The 19,610-nt window shown below is 42.9% G+C and overlaps 2 protein-coding genes across 2 annotated transcripts; both read right to left on the reverse strand.

Annotated features, from left to right (window-relative positions):
• Nucleotides 1-4,420: 4,420 nt before the first annotated feature.
• Nucleotides 4,421-5,953, reverse strand: LOC144684567 (claudin-4-like). Its single transcript, XM_078548518.1, has one exon. It carries the CDS (start codon nt 5,854-5,856, stop codon nt 5,224-5,226), a length of 633 nt encoding a protein of 210 aa, XP_078404644.1. The 5' UTR covers nt 5,857-5,953; the 3' UTR covers nt 4,421-5,223.
• Nucleotides 5,954-17,790: 11,837 nt separating this feature from the next.
• Nucleotides 17,791-19,325, reverse strand: LOC144684568 (claudin-4-like). The gene has a single exon (XM_078548519.1). It carries the CDS (start codon nt 19,226-19,228, stop codon nt 18,596-18,598), a length of 633 nt encoding a protein of 210 aa, XP_078404645.1. The 5' UTR covers nt 19,229-19,325; the 3' UTR covers nt 17,791-18,595.
• Nucleotides 19,326-19,610: the final 285 nt, after the last annotated feature.

Here is a 19,610-nt window from a genome sequence, read left to right on the forward strand (position 1 = left end):
TTACAGGATTATACCAAGAGATGAAAAGTGGGATTAAGCTGGATAGTTCTTTTTCAATCGGCATAGATATAATGGCCCAACTGGCCTCGTTGTATGCCATACATTTTCTATATTTCTGTTTACGTGTGCCAAAGTTCTTTTCAGCATGTTTCTCCTGTAGGAAAGGGAGTGAAATGTTGTTGAAATGTGCAACAAGGAGTAAACATTTCAAGAATAAAATGTCCAACACTGGCACAAAACATTCATATTTTAAATTCTACCACCACGATTAGAACGTATTCCCTGGTGAACTATTTTATGCCACTGATGTGGCTTATTGGACTGTGAACACCGCCAACTCCTCCCCTCGCCCCCGAATTTCTAATTATTTAAGAGAACTGATTATTTGATCAACACAATTGAATATAATCTTTAATGATTAGCCACAATAAAGCATTAATGCAATAATCTTAAAGCATTTTTTGTTTTCTTAAAAATTATGTTCCAAAATTATTTAAACAAGTATTAGGAATTAGCCAATAATACTGAGAACATTATGTTAAGAATCCATCTTACTTTCATCTCTAAATCACAGGAACTACTTGTACATTTCTAGATCCAATCGTTCTTTCTGTTCCCCATTCACACTGGAATTGTGCAGCATCAAGCCCACAAACATAACTAGGAACAGAGAGCATTGGGCACCTGAACCCATTGGGGATCTTTTAGTTCATACTGTAGTCTAGGTGCTGCAGCTGGATGTGTGTTGGAGAGAAAATTAGGTCATGGGCTATGACTTGGAGGAACTAAGTAACCAAAGCCCTTTACTGTTCTCTGATAGAAACAGCCGTTAAAGAAAAGTCCATAAAATCCCTTAAAGATAATTGGAAAGTTGCTTGAAAAAGATATATATTAATAGATCTGAGTAGCAAACAGCAGTGGTGTGGTTAGGTGATGTGACCCCTTCCTGTGCTGCAATATCCTTTGGAAACTAAATGATATCTATGAAACTGCAGAACATTGAAATTGCGGAACTATGAAATTTGCAGAACACCTGCGATCTGTCCGCAAGAAAGACCCAAACCTCCCTGTCGCTTGCAATTTTAACACTCCACCCTGTTCTCATGCCCACATGTCTGTCCTTGGCTTGCTGCATTGTTCCAGTGAAGCCCAACGCAAACTGGAGGAACAGCACCTCATCTTTCGACTAGGCACTTTACAGCCTTCCGGGCTGAATATTAAATTCAACAACTTTAGATCTTAAACTCCCCCTCCCCCCATCCCCACCCCATTTCTTCCCCCTCCCTTTTTTTTCAATAATTTATATAGATTCTTCTTTTCCCACCTATTTCCATTATTTTTAAATCTACAACTAATACTTTGTTAGTCTTTCCACCCCAACCCCACTAGAGCTGTACCTTGAGTATCCTGCCATCCATTCTTAATTAGCACTTTTCTTAGATAATACCACCTTCAACACCTCTTTGATCCTTTTGTCTGTGACATCTTTTGATTATCTGCTCCTATCACTGCTTGCTTATCCCCACAACCACCCCACCCTCAACTTCTCTCTCCCCCCGCCCCCCACCTTAGACCAGCTTATATTTCACCTCTCTCCTAACTATACTTCAGTTCTGCCGAAGGGTCATGAGGACTCGAAACGTCAACTGTTTTCTTCTCCACCGATGCTGCCAGACCTGCTGAGTTTTTCCAGGTAATTCTGTTTTTGTTTTGTTCTATGAAACTGCCACTGTTTCAGCACATCTGCTGCTGAAACCCATATCTATGCCTTTTTTCCCTCCATTCTTAACTGTTGTAATACCCTCCCGGCCAGCCACCATCTACCACCATCGATAAACTTGAACTCATCCAAATCTTTACTGGTCATATCGTAATTTACAGCAGGTATCAGTGACCTGTCACCCCTTGCTTGCTGACCTACATTGGCTCCCAGTCCAGCAAAGGCTTGATTTTAAAATTCTCATCCTTGCTTTCAAATCCTTTCATTGCCTTGTCCCTCCCCATCACTGTAATTTCCTTCAGTCCTAAGCCTTCCAGGATTTCTACACTCCTCCAATTCTGGCATCTTGCTATCAGATTTTAATCACTCCACCATTGGCAGCCTTGCCTTTAACTGCCTATAGGCCTTAAGTCTCTCTATCTCCTTTGAAACAGTCAAAATATACCTCTTTCACCAAGCTTTTCGTTGCTTATCCTCATACCTCCTTATGTGTTTGGTGTCAAATTTTGTTTGTTATCATTTCTGTGAAGCGTCCTTGTAATATTTTGCTACATTAATGAAATACATAAATGCAAGTTGTTGTTGCATGAGCAGCACAGCCTCAGGGGTAATTAGTCCCAATTTCTCTGCCAATTCAGAAGGCACATGTCTGAGTCTTATATAGTCTCAAATAGTAGTTATAGCACAGAAACAGTGATATTTATGCTCCACGTGAGACTCCTCCCACCTTTTTTCATCTGCTATACCCTTGTACACCTTTCTCCCTCATGTGCTTAGCTTCACCTTAAATGAATCTATGTGAGTTATCTCAACCATTCCTTGTAGTAGTGAGTTCCATTCTAACTGCTGTATGGGTAAATAGATTTCTCCTGAATTCCCAATTGGTTTATTGTGGCCCTATTTTTGGACCCTAGTTATGGTCTCCCCTGCAAGTAGAAGCATCTTTTCTAAATCTGCCCTATTAAACCCTTTTATATTCTTAATCCTTAATAGGTCACTTCTCAGTCTTCTCTTTTCCAGAGAAAAGAGACCTCGTCTGTTGTATCTTTTGTTTTTAAGATGGCTCTTGGACAGTCAGCTCCCTATACGGAGATCTTCACTATGTACATCCATCCTTCGCCATCTATTGCCCTTTCTCCTCGAACCTCCTCATTCCATTGTTTAGGTTACCCTGGCTCTAATAGTAAGTGAATTTTATCCCTGACTACAAGTTAATTGCTAGTTTAAACTACTACTGCCCATCCTCTGACCATGCCTGCTTTCTGCTTCAATGGAGCTCAGAAATTTTCACAAATTTGCCTTCAAAATTCCTGGGCAGAAATTTTCCAGACCTTCATGCTGTCGGAATCTTCCGGTCCTGCCGAAATGAATGGAGATTTCAATGGCTCACCGGTCCCACCGCAGGGGAACACGCCAAGAGGGCGGACTGGAAAATTCTAGTCTTGATCTTCTCTGGTCATCAAGACTACACTTCTGTACTATCCTACCATAAGACTCAACTATTATGCCTGTGACTTGCTGCTTTATTACTTATATTTTAAAGTAAATTTAAACAGTTTATAGCCTTTACCCCAACACTGCCATTCCCTGATGAATCTGTGACTGGCCTGTTGGTGCTACTGGCTTCTTAGCTTCAGTTATAGGCTGTTCCTGGCCAGAGAAACACTTTTCTGGCCAAAGTGCATCTCCACCGCTTCTGGTTCTTGTGGTGGCGTCCAACATCGGCATCATCATTCTGCCTCGCAACCAATTTTGCACACCTCCTAAATCTTCATTCCCATGGAAATACCTCCATCAGTGTGTCCTTCACTCGTCCACCCTTCAAACTTGACTTGTTCCAGGACATTCTTAGCCAGCCTCCCATATTCTAGCCTCTGCGATCTTGAGGTCATCCAAAACTCTGCTGCCCTAACTCGCACCAAGACCCATCACCCTTGTACTTGCTCACCTATGATGCCTCCTGGTTAAGTGACACCATAATTTTAAATTCCTACCCTTGTTTTTCAAATCCATCCATGGCCTTGCCCCTCCCTATCTCTGTAATCTGCTGCAGCCCCAGAACCCTCTGAGACAACTGCACTCCCATTCCGCTCTCTTGAGCATGCCCAATTTTAATCACTCCACCATCGGTGGCCATGCTTTCAGCTGCCAAAGCCCTAAGCTCTGGAATTCTCTCCCGAAACCGCTCCACCTCACTTTCCTCCTTTAAGATGCTTGTTAAAACCTATTCCTTTGACCAAGCTTTTGACCACCTGCCCTGATATCCATTTATGTGGCCCAGTGTCAAATTTTGTTTCATTATGCACATTTAAAGCTGCACAGTACAACTTATGGTTAAAGTTTTCTATAAATACAAGCCATCCTTGTTGATATGGACAATTTCTCAGTTCTGATATGATTTTAGTAAAGCCTTTTTTGCATTTTCTCCTTATCTTTTTTGTAATATGAAGCCCAGAATTGTTCACAGTACTTACTGCAAGTATGGAACAACCAAGGTTCTATAAAAGTCGAACGTAATTCACCTGCTTTTTAATTTTCTCCTTCAGAAAGGAACCCCAGTAAGTTCTTGGTTTTCGAGTGGCCTTATTATCCTGTGTCACTGCTCAATGATTTGTAGATTTGTAGCCCCTCTGCTCCTTTACCCTGACACTATTTCCTCCTTTTTTTTATTAGCCCACACATAAATAAAATAAACACAAGTTCTGAAAGAGATTTGGATTTTATTTTGGCCCTTGTGATTCACAAATATACTTAGTCCCCAGCTCACTGAACATAAAGTGCCCTAAATACAACCAGGCTTGGAAAAGAAGGGTTCAGACAATCTAAATGGAAGTAACATTAAGAAAACAATATGAAATGAAAAGGCAAAAAATAACTTCACTCACACAGTTGCCACTGAAATACAAATATGATTGGTATTAAAATCATGTCGTTTAAAGATCTAAACTATTCAGGTAGGGTAGAGACCATTTCACAGTTACCACTTTCTCACTATATACGAAATGGCGGCGGCTGATTCTTTCCAATTGGTCCAGATACTCCTAGTGCCAGGTAGGTATTCTGGTTACTCTACAGCTTTATAAAGCATGCCTTCACAAAAAAGGATTGCCGACTAACTGGTAAATCAATTTCATTGCTGCACATTATATAAACAGCTGCTCAACATAGGTTATTTTATAAAATTTTATTATCTCCCAGCAATATCTCCCTTTCACAACCATCTTTACTTTCAAACTCCGGCCAGATTTCCAACCCCTGTACCTGAGCTTGGGCTGGTTGCAAACTCACTGACTTCAAATCCTTCCTGATATTGAGAACTTAGATAACAGGCACGTACGGTTAATAGTAGTTACTGAACTTTTAAAGAAAATTATACAGCGAATTACTTATCAAGTGTTTTACAGTAAATTGCTTTAATTCTTGGATTGGCAAATAATGTAGAAAACGCGTAGTGTTGGTGTGACCTTATCTCTGGAAATTGTTTCGATCTGTTCCTTTTCAAGTTACACATAGTTCTTACTCGGAGCTATAGATCGAGGCGCCGAATACTTTGCAGTGTAGGAATTCTCGTCTTTGGGAGGGCAGGAACAGCAGAGCAGAGCCCCTCCGAGGATCAGCAGACCCGAGGTTCCCCATCCGATGTACAAGGAAGCTCCAAGTTCTCTCCTCTGGGCGTCCGTCACCAGCGGGTTGTAGAAATCCTTGATGATGGTGTTCGCTGACCAGGACACTGGGATCAGGGTCAAGACTCCAGCCAGGATGAAGATAATTCCCGATATAATTGTGACTTTGGCCTTTGTTGCTTCGTTTTCTATACAGTTGGTGCATTTCCCTCCCACGATGGAGACGAGGATGCCCAGAACTCCCACCACGAGGGAGATAACAGTCAGAGCTCTGGAAGCCTGAAGGTCTTGGGAGAGGGCTAACAGGGAATCGTACACCTTACATTGCATCTGCCCAGTGCTCTGAACAATGCAGTTCATCCAAAGACCTTCCCAAATAATCTGCGCCACCACGATGTTGTTCCCAATGAAAGCGGTCACTCTCCACATGGGCAGCACGCAGGTGAGAAGAGCGCCCAGCCACCCGAACACACACAGGGCTATGCCCAGAATCTGGAGTCCCATTGATACCATTCTCCTAGTTTTGTGGAAGCAATCCGCGACGTTCCAAGAGTAACAACTTAGTCTGCTTTCACGATCCGGAGCAAGCTGAGGACGAGCAGTAAAAGTGATGGCAATTATAGCCCCTCAGGAGTGGGCGGGCATTCGCTCCTGTTCTCAGTTTACCGAAGCTGAAATCAGGGAATACCTGTTGAACCAGATTCCAGTCCAGTTTCAGGTGCTTTTGGTAACTAATAAGGCACATGAATGGGGATGGTCAACAAGTATTTGTGTGCTCCTTGACAGCTGTGTTTGCAGTTAAATAGATTTTCTTCATGTAAAGAAAGCAATTGTTTATTAGAAAATTATATTGTCCATGTAGCTTTAAACAATATGCTATTTCAAGAACAAAGGAACTTTCCCTCCTCCTGATAACTCTTTCACTTTGGAAATGTTCAAAGTTTATGTAAAACAAATCTTCAGAGGCCTTTTCTGCTCTCTATTTCCTTCTCTGATTCTAATGATGGGTGGAGCTGACTAAAAGGTAAACTTTGATACTTAGATAAAAGCAAAATACTGCAGATGCTGGAAATCTAGAACAAAAACAAAAATACCTGGAAAAACTCGGCAGGTCTGACAGCATCTGCGGAGAGGGATACAGTTGACGTTTCGAGTCCGTATGACCCTTCATCAGAACTAAGACATATAGAAATGAGATGAAATATAAGCGGGTAGAGGGGGGTGGGATAGGTAGAGCTCGACAGAGGGCCAGTGATAGGTGGAGGCCAAGAAGAGACTGCCAAAGATGTCATAGACAAAAGGACAAAGGAGTGTTGATGGTGGTGATATTATCTAAAGGATGTGCTAATGGGGACATTAAGGGCAGCAAGCAGGATAAGCTAGTGGCAGATTGTCCTAGTGGGGGTGGGGTGGGGGGAAGGGATTGAAATGGGCTAAAAGGTGGAGATGAAACAATAGATTGAAATAAATTTAAAAATAGGAGGGAAAATAAAAATATGTTTGTTTAAAAATTATAAATTGTTGGGAAAAGGGGGATCGGAAAGGGGGTGGGGATGGAGGAGAGAGTTCATGATTTGAAATTGTTGAACTCAGTATTAAGTCCAGAAGACTGTAAAGTGCCTAGTCGGAAGATGAGATGCTGTTCCTCCAGTTTGCGTTGAGCTTCACTGGAACATTGCAGCAGGCCAAGGACGGACATGTGGGCATGAGAGCAGGATGGTGTCTTGAAATGGCAAGCGACATGGAGGTCTGGGTCATGCTTGCGGACAGACCAAAGGTGTTCTGCAAAGCGGTCACCCAGTCTGCGTTTGGTCTCTCCAATGTAAAGGCGACTGCATCACTTGAAAGGAGTGTTTGGGCCCTTGGACAGTGAGAAGGGGGGAAGTAAAGGGGCAGGTGTTGCACCTTCTGCTTTTGCATGGGAAAGTGCTGTGGGAGGAGGTTGAGGTGTAGGGGGTGATGGAGGAGTGGACCAGGGTGTCCCGGAGGGAACGATCCCTGCGGAAAGCTGCCGGGGGGCGGGGGTGCTGAAGGGAAGATGTGTTTGGTGGTGGTATCATGCTGGAGTTGGTGGAAATGGCAGAGGTTAATCCTTTCAACTCGAAGGCTGGTGGGGTGATAAGTGAGGACAAGGGGTCCCTATGCTATTTGCATGCAGAACTATGATAGGGTCCCCCTTGTTCTCACTTTTCACCCCACCAGCCTCCGCATTCAAAGGATCATCCTCCGCCATTTCCGCCAACTCCAGCACGATGTCACCACCAAACACATCTTCCCTTCACCTCCTCCCCTGTCGGCATTCCGTAGGGTCCCTATCTTGGTTCTGGGAGGGACAGGAAGGTGTGAGGGCAGAGGCACGGGAGATGGGCCGGACACAGTTGAGGGCCCTGTCAACCACAGTGGGTGAGAAACCTCGGTTAAGGAAGAAGAAAGACACGTTAGAAGTGCTATTTTGGAAAGTGGCATCATCGGAACAGATGCGATGGAGGTAAAGGAACTGAGAGAATGGGATGGAGTCCTTGCAGGAAGTGGGGTGTGAGGATCTGTAGTCGAGGTAGCTGTGGGAGTCGGTGGGCTTGTAATGAATACTGGTGGACAGTCTATCACCAGAAATTGAGACAGAGAGGTCAAGGAAGGGAAAGGAAGTGTCAGGGGTGGACCATGTGAAGGTGATGAAGCGGTGGAAATTGGAAGCAAAATTGATAAATTTTTCCAAGTGCAGACGAGAACATGAAGCAGCACCAATACAGTCATTGATGTACCGAAAAAAGAGTTCTGGGAGGGGGCCTGAGTAGGACTGAAATTAGGAATGTTCCACATACCCCATAAAGAGACAGGCATAACTGGGGCCCATTCAGGTCAGTGAGAGAACAAGTTCAGCCAGACAGAGGAGAGTGGTGTTGGACGGGGATTGTTCGGGGCTCTGTTCAAGGAAGAAGCAGAGAGCCCTCAGACCATCCTGGTGGGGGATGGAGGTGTAGAGGGATTGAACGTCCATGGTGAAGAGGAGGCGGTTAGGGCCAGGGAACTGGAAATTGTTGATATGATGTAGGGCATCACAGGAATCATGGATTTAGGTGGAAAGAAACTGGACAAAGGGAGAGAGAAAGGAGTTAAGATAGCAAGAAATGAGTTCCGTGGGGCAGGAACAGGCTGACACGATCAGTCTACCAGGAAGTCCTATTTGTGCATTTTGGGGAGGAGGTAGTAGCGGGCTGTTCGGGCAAACTCTTGGAAGCTGTGGAGGGAAGATCTCCAGAGTAGTTGAGGTCAGTGACAGTCCTCAAAACAATGACTTGATGTTCAGTGGTGGGATCATGGTCCAGGAAGAGGTAGGAGGAAGTGTCTGAGAGTTGGCGCTCAGCCTCTGCGAGGTAGAGGTCAGTATGACAGACAACAACAGCACCAACCTTATCGGCAGGTTTGATAACAAAGTCAGGTTTGGACCTGAGAAAACGGAGTGCGGCAAGTTCAGAAGGAGGTTAGAATGGGCGAGAGGAGCAGAGAAATTGAGACGGCTGATGTCATGCCAACAGTTCTCAACGATAAGATCAAGAGCAGGTAAGAGGCCAGAGGGAGGGTTCCAGGTGGAGGGAGAATACTGAAGGCAGATGAAAGGATCCGTTGAACGGGGGGGAGGACTCCTGCCCAAAGAAGTGAGCACGGAGACGAAGGTGGCGGAAGAAGGGTTCAGCATCGTGCCAAGCCTGGTGAGAGGCGTAAGGGTATGAAACTGAGTCCTTTGCTGAGTACTGAACGTTCAGCATCAGAGAGGGGAAGGTCAGAGGGTATGGTGAATTCATGGCAAGGGCTGGAATTAGAAGACGGGATGGGGTCAGAGGGATGGAAAGGGGTGGAGGTCCTGGATGGATGTTGGTATTAATGAGTTGGTGGAGCTTGCGCCTGAAAGGAAGAGACAAAGTTTCTTGTTAAGGCGTCGGATGAGACGAAAAATAAAATGAAATTGGGGACAAGGACAGCTTTGAGATATGATGAGTCAGTGCTGTTGGAGGGAGAGGTCGAGCATGTTCATATGGCAGTGGATGGCACTGAGTTTGGATCTCAGGATGCGGCAAGAACAGCAGCCCGAGGAACGTTGTATGTCCCAGAGATACCGGTAATCCTGGGTGGATTTGAAACATGAGGGATAGAACTTCAGTTGGAATCCACGTGGAGTAAGTCAGAGATGGAAACAGTCACTGAGGAAGGAAATATGGCTTTCAAAGCGAGTTTTGGTAAACACCTTGTCAAACACTAGGAGGGAAATGGAAAGCAATGAAGGTGAACAAGAAAAAAGAGACAAACGGAAATCCTGTCAGAGAGAAGAGCAGTACCTCTTCAAGGTAGGCATTCCCGAAGGAGAGGTGGCAGTGAATTAAACATTAAGATAAAAGAAAAATACTGCAGATGCTGGAAATCTGAAACAAAAACAGAAAATGCTGGAAAAACTCAGCAGGTGGAATCTCCACAGATGCTGTTAGACCTGCTGAGTTTTTCCAACATTTTCTGTTTTTGTTTCAGATTTCCAGCATCAGCAGTATTTTGCTTTTAGCTGTGAGATTTAGCTGAGGATAGGTGTTGAGCTGGAGCTGTTTGAGCTGTTGTGTTGGGAACTGCTGCCTCTGGGCTGGGAGGAGATGCCATTTGAGCCAGCCCTCCATTCAAGCCAAAAAAGTCTTGGACTTTAACAAGCAGTTTTGCTCTGAGGTTTGGTTTCCACAGCTGAGTGGAAGTGAGTTACAGATCGTGTGGTATGCCTTTATTGAAGCTACAACAGTTTGCCTTGGGTAATATTACTGGATTTCTTATAGTTAAAAATCTATAAGGGAGTGCTGCCTGGAAGGTATACTTGTGCATTTGACCAAGTGGAGAGTCTTTTTTGGGGGAGTATTTGTAAGACTAGCCTTAATTGTTAATAAAACTTTTACTTTTAATTTTTAAAATCCCAAAAGTCTGGACTTCTTACTGCTGAAATCAGTATGTCTTCTTCTCATTTTCTCATTTTCAGAATACAAATAAAGGGTACGACTCATAAGCAAAGATTCCCCCTGGGATTTGGTTTGCACAGCAATTAACACTGGCTGTGATCATAACATTGATGCTTGCCTTCATTTTGCCTGCTTTCTAATTTCACTTACTACTTTTCTACTTCCTGTTACCAGTTTTGGTTCCCTCCAATCTGAGCTCCCTTTCAGGTTCCCATTCCCCTGTCAATCTAGTTTAACCATCCTCAACAGCATTAGCAAATCTCCCTGCGAGGATGTTAGCCCCAGTCCTGCTAAGGTGGAACCCGTCCATCTTGTACAGGTCCCACCTACCCCAGAACCAGTCCCAATTGCCTCAGAAATCTGATGTGCTCCCTCCTACACAAATTCTCCAGCCACATGTTCAACTGCTCAGTCCTTCTATTCCTGTGCTCACTAGCACGTGGCACTGGGAGTAATCCTGCGATTACTGCTTTTGAGGTTCTGCTTTTTAATTTCTTTCTTAATTTCCTAAAGTCTGCTTTCAGGATCTCATCCCTCTTTCTATCTATGTCATTGGTACCGGTGTGGACCACGACCTCTGGCTTTGGACTCTTCTGAAGAATGTCCTGCAGCTGCTCTCTGACCTCCTTGACCCTGGCACCAGGAGCCAACATACCATCCTGGAGTCACGTCTACAGCTGCAGAAACGCCTGTATGTTCCCCTAACTAACAAATCCCCTATCACTATTGTCCTTCCACTCTTCTTTCTCCCCTCCTGTGCAGCTGAGTCAGCTGGTGCCATGGACTTGGCTGTTGCTGTGCTTCTGTGAGGAACCATCACCCTCACTAGTATCCAAAATGGAAAACCAGTTAGCAAGCAAGATTGACTCAGGAGTCTCCTGCCCTACCTGCCTATTTCTCTTAGACTGCCTGCCGGTCACCCATTCCCTCTCTGCCTGTTTGCTCCTAACCTGCGATGTGACCACCTTCCTAAATGTGCTATCCATGTAGTTCTCTGCCTTGTGGATGCATCAGTGACTCACGCCAGTGCTCGAGTTCCAAAACCTGGAGCTGAAGCTTTTGCAGCCGATGACACTTCCTGCAGATATGTTTGTCTGAGACACTTGGTTTGTCCACAGCTTCCCGCATGCCACAGGAGTCATATTCCACTCAGCCAAACTGCCCCGCCATACCTTTACTTTACAAGCGATTTATTATATGTAGAAAAACTTACCAGTTATTCACCAATCGGCTTCTTCTGCTGCACTGATGTAAGAAGCAAATACTGATGGGTGAAAAAGGTAGAAAAAAAAGGAACACCTCCTTCCCCCTTTACTGAACTCCCTCACTCACCAAACTCTAAGCTTCTCACTCAGTCCAAGCCACACTCTGTTTGCAAGCTGCACTCAGACCCCTGTATTTATACTATCTGAAACTCAGAAGAGAAGGTACAGGAGGCAATTAGGAAATAAAATGGTATGTCAGCCTTTATTACAAAGGGATTAGATTATAAGAGTAAAAATGTTATACTACAATTATATAGAGCCTTGGTGAGACCACACCTGGAGTACTTCTACAGATTTGTTCCCTTTAACTAAGGAAGGATTTGCTCACCTTAGAGTCAGTGCAACAAAGGTACATCACACCAATTTCTGGGGAGAGATTGACTAGACTAAGCCTGTGTTTCCTAGAATTTGAAGAATGAAAGGTGATCTGATTGAAACATATAAAATTCTTAAGGGGCTTGACAGGGCAGATGCTGGGAGGATGTTTCCCTTATCTTGGTAGTGTAGAACCTAAGGGTCACAGTCTAAGAGTTGGCTATTTAGGATTGAGATGAAGGGAAAGTTCTTCACTCAAATGTTTGTGAACCTTTGGAATTCTCTACAACAGAGAGCTGTGAATGTGCAGTCCTTGAGTACATTCAAGACAAGATAAATGGATTTTTGGGTTCGAAAGGAAATAAGGGATATGGGGATAGCATGAATAGGTGGAGTCTAGATAGAAGATCAGTTATGCTCTTATTGAATGGGAGAGTGGGCCCAAAGGGCCAAATGGCTTACTGCTGCCCCTCTTTTGTAGATTCTTGTGTTCATAATATCACCCACTTCCACGTCTATAACATTGCCCTACTCTGACGCTGCCTCAGCTCATCTGCTACTGAAACCCTCATCTATGCCATTGTTACTTCTGGACTTGACTATTGCAATACACTCCTAGTCAGCCTCCCATCTTCCACTCTGCATAGACTTGAACGTGTCAAAAACTCTGCTGCCCATATCCTAAAGAGCCCCAAGTATCAGTCTGATAAATGCTCAATTTTAAAATTCTCATCCCTGTTTTCAAATTCCTCCATAGTCTTGCTACTTCCTATCTCTGTTACTCTGCCAGCCCTCCGGGATCAATTCTCCAATTCTGGCCTCATGCTATTCCGTTTTTAATTGCTCCATGATTGGCAGCCTTGTCTTCAACTAACTAGGCTCTAAACTCTGGAACTCACTCCCAAAGCCTGTCTACCTCTCTCTGTCCTCCTTAAAGACTTTCAAAACATATCTCTTTCATCAAGCTTTTGGTCACCTGTCTTAATAGCCCTCACATGGCTCGATGTCGACTTTTGTTTGGTAACGGTTCTGGGAAACACCTTGTAAAATTTTGCTACATGAACAGCACTACATGAATGCAAGTTGTTTTAGCAGCTGTTCAGCCTCAATTGTGATTAGTCATAATTTCAGAATAACAACTTGCATTTATATAGCACCTTTAACTTAAAATGTCCCCAAGGTGCTTTACAAGTGTTATGAAACAGAATTTGACATCAAGCACATAGGAAAGTATTGGACTAGATGACCAAAAGCTTGGTCAAAGAATTATGTTTTAAGGAACATCGTAAAGGAGAAAAGAGAATTAGGAGGTGGAGAGATTTAGGGAGGGAATTTCAGAGCTTAGGGACTTGGCAGCTGGAGGCATGGCTGTTAAAGCTGGAGCGGTTAAAATTGGCATCAAAATTGGCTGCATCCATTCCACAGTGTACTCACCAGAAAAATACAGGTTGGTAACTGATAGACCACTCTACAGAAGTTGGCCACAATTGGATGCAAGTTAGTTTTCACCTAAAGTCTCTGGTTCAAGCTGTTAGGATAAACCAAACAGTAGATAAGAGTTTCCCACAGGGAGGAAGATAAAAACTCAAATGTCATCCTCAGCCTGCTCTCATGCACCTCCGAGCAGATGGTTGAACTGGTACAGACTGGATGCAAGTCCTCACAGAAAGAGAAATTCTCAATATGCAACCTTTAACAACTGAGGGAAAACTGAGCTAAAATCAGTTAATCTACCACAGGGACTGCAGTGGTTCAAGAAGGCAGCTCACCACCACTTTCTTAAGGGCAACTAGGGATGGGCAATAAATGCTGGCCCAGCCAGCGAAGCCCACACCCCATGAATAAATAAATAAAAAACCAACCCCTTTCTCCAGTTCTGTGTTAAACTGTGAACAAAGATTACTTTCAAGGCCTTAAAGAAATGGAAACCTAGATTGTGCACCTTGTTGATTTCCTTCGGCTTGCATCCATGAATATTTCTGTTGGCAAAGGTCTGATCTATCTGCAATCATCTCTGTTATGTAAGCCTCGAAGCCTTTCTGCTAATTCAGAAGGAGATATACCTGAATTTTATGTAGCCTTGCATTGAATTTACAGCATAGAAACAGACCATTCAGTCCATCAGCTCCATGTAGATATTTATACGCCACATGAGCTTCCTCCCATCCTTCTTCACCATTGGCATATTCTTCTATCCATTCCTCCTTCATGTACTTATCATGCTCCACTTTAAATGCGTCTATGCTATTTGCCTCAACTATTGAGATACCTAGTTCCACATTCTAACTGTTCTTTGCGTAAAAGAAGTTCCTCCTGAATTACACATTGGATTTATAAATGACTATCTTATATATATGGCCTTTAATTCTGGTCTCCCTGGAAGTGGAAGAATTTCTTCTACATCTATCCTTTCAAACCCTTTCATAATCTTAAAGACTTCTAATAAGATGCCCCTCAGTCTTAATTTTTCTAGAGAAAAGAGACCAGCCTTTTTAATTTTTCCTGATAGGTTTAAACACTCCATTTTGGTATCATTTTGGTGAATCTTTCATTTTCATTTTCTCCAGTGTGTGTGCATCTTTTTTATAATGGAGACCAGACTGGGTAAAGGAGGCAAATTTCCTTCCCTATAAGAACATTATTAGTAATTGCTTTTTATGATAAGCTGCTAGTTTCATTGTCACCATTACTGATACTAGCTTTTTGTCATTCAACATTTATCTAATTAACTTAATTTAAATTCCTCCCCTTTAAACTCAAGGCTGTGGATTAATAGGACCAGGCCTCTGGATTGACCTTGATGAAAGGTCACATGACTGAAAGGTTTACCCTGTTTCTCTCTTCACAAATGCTGCCAGACCTGCTGAGTATTTCTAGCATTTTCTGTTTTTATCCTCTGGATTACTAGTCCAGTAACATAACTATTATGCTATGATATCCTTTACAGGCAGCCATACCATAATTTTTACATAAAAACCAAATGAGTGAAACTGGATATCTTTCACCCTGACTGATACCTGCGGAACATGCTTGGACTCTGCAGGTGTATTTGGAGTATTTTATATCTGCTTAATTCAAAAGTAAGTTTGTTCATTCCTGCTGTATATGCAAAGCCACACCAGTGTACAGTAGTTCCAAGATCATACAATGGTTACAACACAGTCTCTATGCCAGCTCACTGCAAGAGCAGCTCAGCTAGCAATAGTCCTCTACCTTTTCTCCGTAGCCCTACAAATTTTTTTCTCTTCAGGCAATTAGCCAATTCTCTTTTGAAGGCCTCTACTGAATCAGGCAATCCCTTCCAGATCCTAACCACTCACTGCATAAAAACATTTTTCTCATGTTGCTATTGCTTCTTTTGCCATTCATCTTAAATTGGAATCCTCTAGTTCTTGATCTATCTGCCAATGGGAACAGTTTCTCCCTATCTACTCTGTCCAAACCCTCACAGTTTTGAACACCTCTATCAAGTCTTCTTTAAGCCTTCTCCAAAGAGAACAGAACCAGCTTCTGCAATCCCTCTACATAACTGAAGTTCCTCAGCCCTGGAACCAGAACTGGGCACAATATCCCAGTTGAGGCTGAACCAATGTTTTACACAGGTTTATCATAATGTTGCTTTTGTACTCCATGCCCCTAATTATACAGCTCAGGATTCTATAAGTTTTATTAACCTTTCTCAACCTGCCCTGCCACCTTCAATAATTTGTGCGCATATACCCCAGGTCCCTGTGGTCCTACACCCCTTTAGAATTGTACCCTTTAATTTATATTGCCCCTCCTCATTCTTCCTATCAAAATGAATCACTTTGCGCTTCTCTGCATTAAATTATATCTGTCACTTGTCTGCCCATTCCACCAGGTTGTTTATGTCCTTTTGAAGTTCATCACTATTATCCTCACAGTTGACAATAATTCCAAGCTTTGTATCATCCGCAATTTTTGATTCTGTGCCCCATGACTCCAAGTATATTTCAGGTAAAACAGGGAAACTAATACCAACCCCTGGGGAACCCCACCATATAGCTACCTCCAGTCTGAAGAACTATGATTCACCACTGCTCTCTGTTTCCTGGCACTCAAGTCCATTTCATATCCATGCAGCTAATGAGCTCTAACTTTGCTCACATGCCTGTTATGTGGCACTTCATCAAATGCCTTTTTGAATTCCATGTACACTACATCAACGTGCCCTCATCAACGTTTTCTGTTATTGCATCAAAAGACTCAAGCAAATTGGTTAAACATAATTTGCCTATAACAAATCGGTACTGGCTTTCTTTAATTAATCTGTATCCAAGTGACGGTTAATTTTATTCAAATTATCATTTCTAAAAGCTTTCCCACCACCGAGGTTAAACTGACTGGTCTGTCGTTGTTGGATTTATCCTAACACTGTTTTTGAATAAGGGTGTAACACTTGTAATTCTCCAGTCCTCTGGCACCACCCCTATATCTAAGGGGGATTGGAAAATTATTGCCAGTGCCTATGCATTTTCCGCCCTTACTTCCCTCAGAATACTTGGAAGGATCTCATCTGGTCCTGGTGACTTAATAACTCTAAGTACAGCCAGTCTATTTAATGCCTCCTTTATATCAATTTTTAGCCCATCCAGTGTCTCAACTACCTCCTTTCACTTCAGCAGCTTCTTCCTTCATAAAGACATATACAAAGTACTCAATTAGTTTCTCAGCCATGCTTACTGCCTCTATATGTAACTCCCCTTTTGGGTTGCAAATCAACCTCACTCTTCCTGTTACCACCCTTTTACTATTTATCTTTCTATAGACAACTTTTGGATTCCCTTTTTGTTAGTTTGATGTTTTTCCAAATTTTGTTGAACAAGTAAGTGGAAGGCATAAAAAAGTTTTTTTGGAAAGATATGCAGATTGAGTTAGATGAATTAGGGTGGAAAGAGGCACATGTGGAGCATAAACCCTGACGCAAACAAATTGGGCTGCATGGCTTCTGTCTGTGCTGTAATTTAATTCTATCTAATCCAATGCAAATATGTCAGCTGTGGCTCAGATAGCAGCACTGTAGCCTCTGAGTCAAAGGTTGCAGTTTCACTACTCCAGGATTTGAGCACAACAATCCAGGATGATACTCCAGTGCAGTAGTTAGGGAGTGTTGCACTTTTTGTAGAGACATTAAACCCAGACTGTCTGCCGTTTCAGGTGACTGTAAATGACAACATCTTGCATTTGAAAAAGATCCTTTGACACTATTTCAAAGAAGTTATTGTTGGTGTCCTGGTCAATATTTATCCCTCAATTAACACCACAAAAAATATTATCTGGTCTTTATCACGTTACAATGGGAGTTTGTTGTGTGTTAACTTCCTACATTACAACAGGGAGCAAACTTCAATAACTACTTAAGAACAAAATATTGCTGATGCTGGAAATCTGAAACAAAAACAGAAAATGCTGGAAAAAATGCTCTGAAGGAGGGCCATACAGACGCGAAACATTAACTCTGTTTCTCTCTCCACAGATGCTGTCAGACCTGCTGAGTTTTTCCAGCATTTTCTGTTTTTGTTTCAATAACTACTTCTTTGATTGTAAAGCGCTTTGAAAAGTCATGTGGTCATGAAGACTGCTATATAAATACAAGCCTGTCTGTCACAACTATTGCCATTACTACAATTTTGGTCTAACCAACGTTATATTCAAATTTAACACATTTTCTTCGCTTCCTTACCCTCTCCTTCCAGAATGAACTCAATGCGTTGTTTGGTTTGAAGTGCCCTTATTAACCCAGGTCAATACTTTTGATCACTTGTGCCCCAGATCTACCTCCGTCTATTGTTTCCTGTGGTTCCCTTTGCTCATGTGTTTTTTTTTATTAGCCCACACATAAATAAAATACACAAAAATTTCTGAAAAAGATTTGGATTTTATTTTGGCCCTTGTGATTGACAAATATACTTAGCCCCCAGATCACTGAACATAAAGTGCCCTAAATACAACCAGGCTTGGAAAAGAAGGGTTCAGACAATCTAAATGGAAGTAACATTAAGAAAACAATATAAAATGAAAAGTCAAAAAATAACTTCACTCACACAGATGCCACTGAAATACAAATATGATTGGTATTAAAATCACGTCGTTTAAAGATCTAAGCTATTCAAGTAGGGTAGAGACCATTTCACAGTTACCACTTTCTCACTATATACGAAATGGCGGCGGCTGATTCTTTCCAATTGGTCCAGATACTCCTAGTGCCAGGTAGGTATTCTGGTTACTCTACAGCTTTATAAAGCATGCCTTCACAAAAAAGGATTGCCGACTAACTGGTAAATCAATTTCATTGCTGCACATTATATAAACAGCTGCTCAACATAGGTTATTTTATAAAATTTTATTATCTCCCAGCAATATCTCCCTTTCACAACCATCTTTACTTTCAAACTCCGGCCAGATTTCCAACCTCTGTACCTGAGCTTGGGCTGGTTGCAAACTCACTGACTTCAAATCCTTCTTGATATTGAGAACTTAGATAACAGGCACGTACGGTTAATAGTAGTTACTGAACTTTTAAAGAAAATTATACAGCGAATTACTTATCAAGTGTTTTACAGTAAATTGCTTTAATTCTTGGATTGGCAAATAATGTAGAAAACGCGTAGTGTTGGTGTGACCTTATCTCTGGAAATTGTTTCGGATCTGTTCCTTTTCAAGTTACACATAGTTCTTGCTCGGAGCTGAAGATCTCGCCGCAGAATACTTTGCAGTGTAGGAATTCTCGTCTTTGGGAGGGCAGGAACAGCAGAGCAGAGCCCCTCCGAGGATCAGCAGACCTGAGGTTCCCCAACCGATGTACAAGGAAGCTCCAAGTTCTCTCCTCTGGGCGTCCGTCACCAACGGGTTGTAGAAATCCTTGATGATGGTGTTCGCTGACCAGGACACTGGGATCAGGGTCAAGACTCCAGCCAGGATGAAGATAATTCCCGATATAATTGTGACTTTGGCCTTTGTTGCCTCGTTTTCTATACAGTTGGTGCATTTCCCTCCCACGATGGAGATGAGGATGCCCAGGACTCCCACCACGAGGGAGATAACAGTCAGAGCTCTGGAAGCCTGAAGGTCTTGGGAGAGGGCTAACAGGGAATCGTACACCTTACATTGCATCTGCCCAGTGCTCTGAACAATGCAGTTCATCCAAAGACCTTCCCAAATAATCTGCGCCACCACGATGTTGTTCCCAATGAAAGCGGTCACTCTCCACATGGGCAGCACGCAGGTGAGAAGAGCGCCCAGCCACCCGAACACACACAGGGCTATGCCCAGAATCTGGAGTCCCATTGATACCATTCTCCTAGTTTTGTGGAAGCAATCCGCGACGTTCCAAGAGTAACAACTTAGTCTGCTTTCACGATCCGGAGCAAGCTGAGGACGAGCAGTAAAAGTGATGGCAATTATAGCCCCTCAGGAGTGGGCGGGCATTCGCTCCCGTCCTGAGTTTACCGAAGCTGAAATCAGGGAATACCTGTTGAACCAGATTCCAGTCCAGTTTCAGGTACTTTTGGTAATTGATGAGGCACATGAATGGAATGGTCAACAAGTAGATAAAAGCAAAATACTGCGAATGCCGGAAATCTGAAACAAAAACAAAAACTGCTGGAAAAACTCAGCAGGTCTGACAGCATCTGTGGAGGGAAGGTCAGAGTTAACGTTTCGAGTCCGCATGACAACA

Source organism: Cetorhinus maximus, chromosome 9 (assembly GCF_964194155.1).
Source record: "Cetorhinus maximus chromosome 9, sCetMax3.hap1.1, whole genome shotgun sequence".
In the NCBI taxonomy this organism is placed as follows: domain Eukaryota; kingdom Metazoa; phylum Chordata; class Chondrichthyes; order Lamniformes; family Cetorhinidae; genus Cetorhinus; species Cetorhinus maximus.

Coding starts and splice junctions, on each gene's coding strand:
- LOC144684568 (XM_078548519.1), bottom strand. CDS start 19,228: ATGGTATCAATGGGACTCCAGATTCTGGGCATAGCCCTGTGTGTGTTC.
- LOC144684567 (XM_078548518.1), bottom strand. CDS start 5,856: ATGGTATCAATGGGACTCCAGATTCTGGGCATAGCCCTGTGTGTGTTC.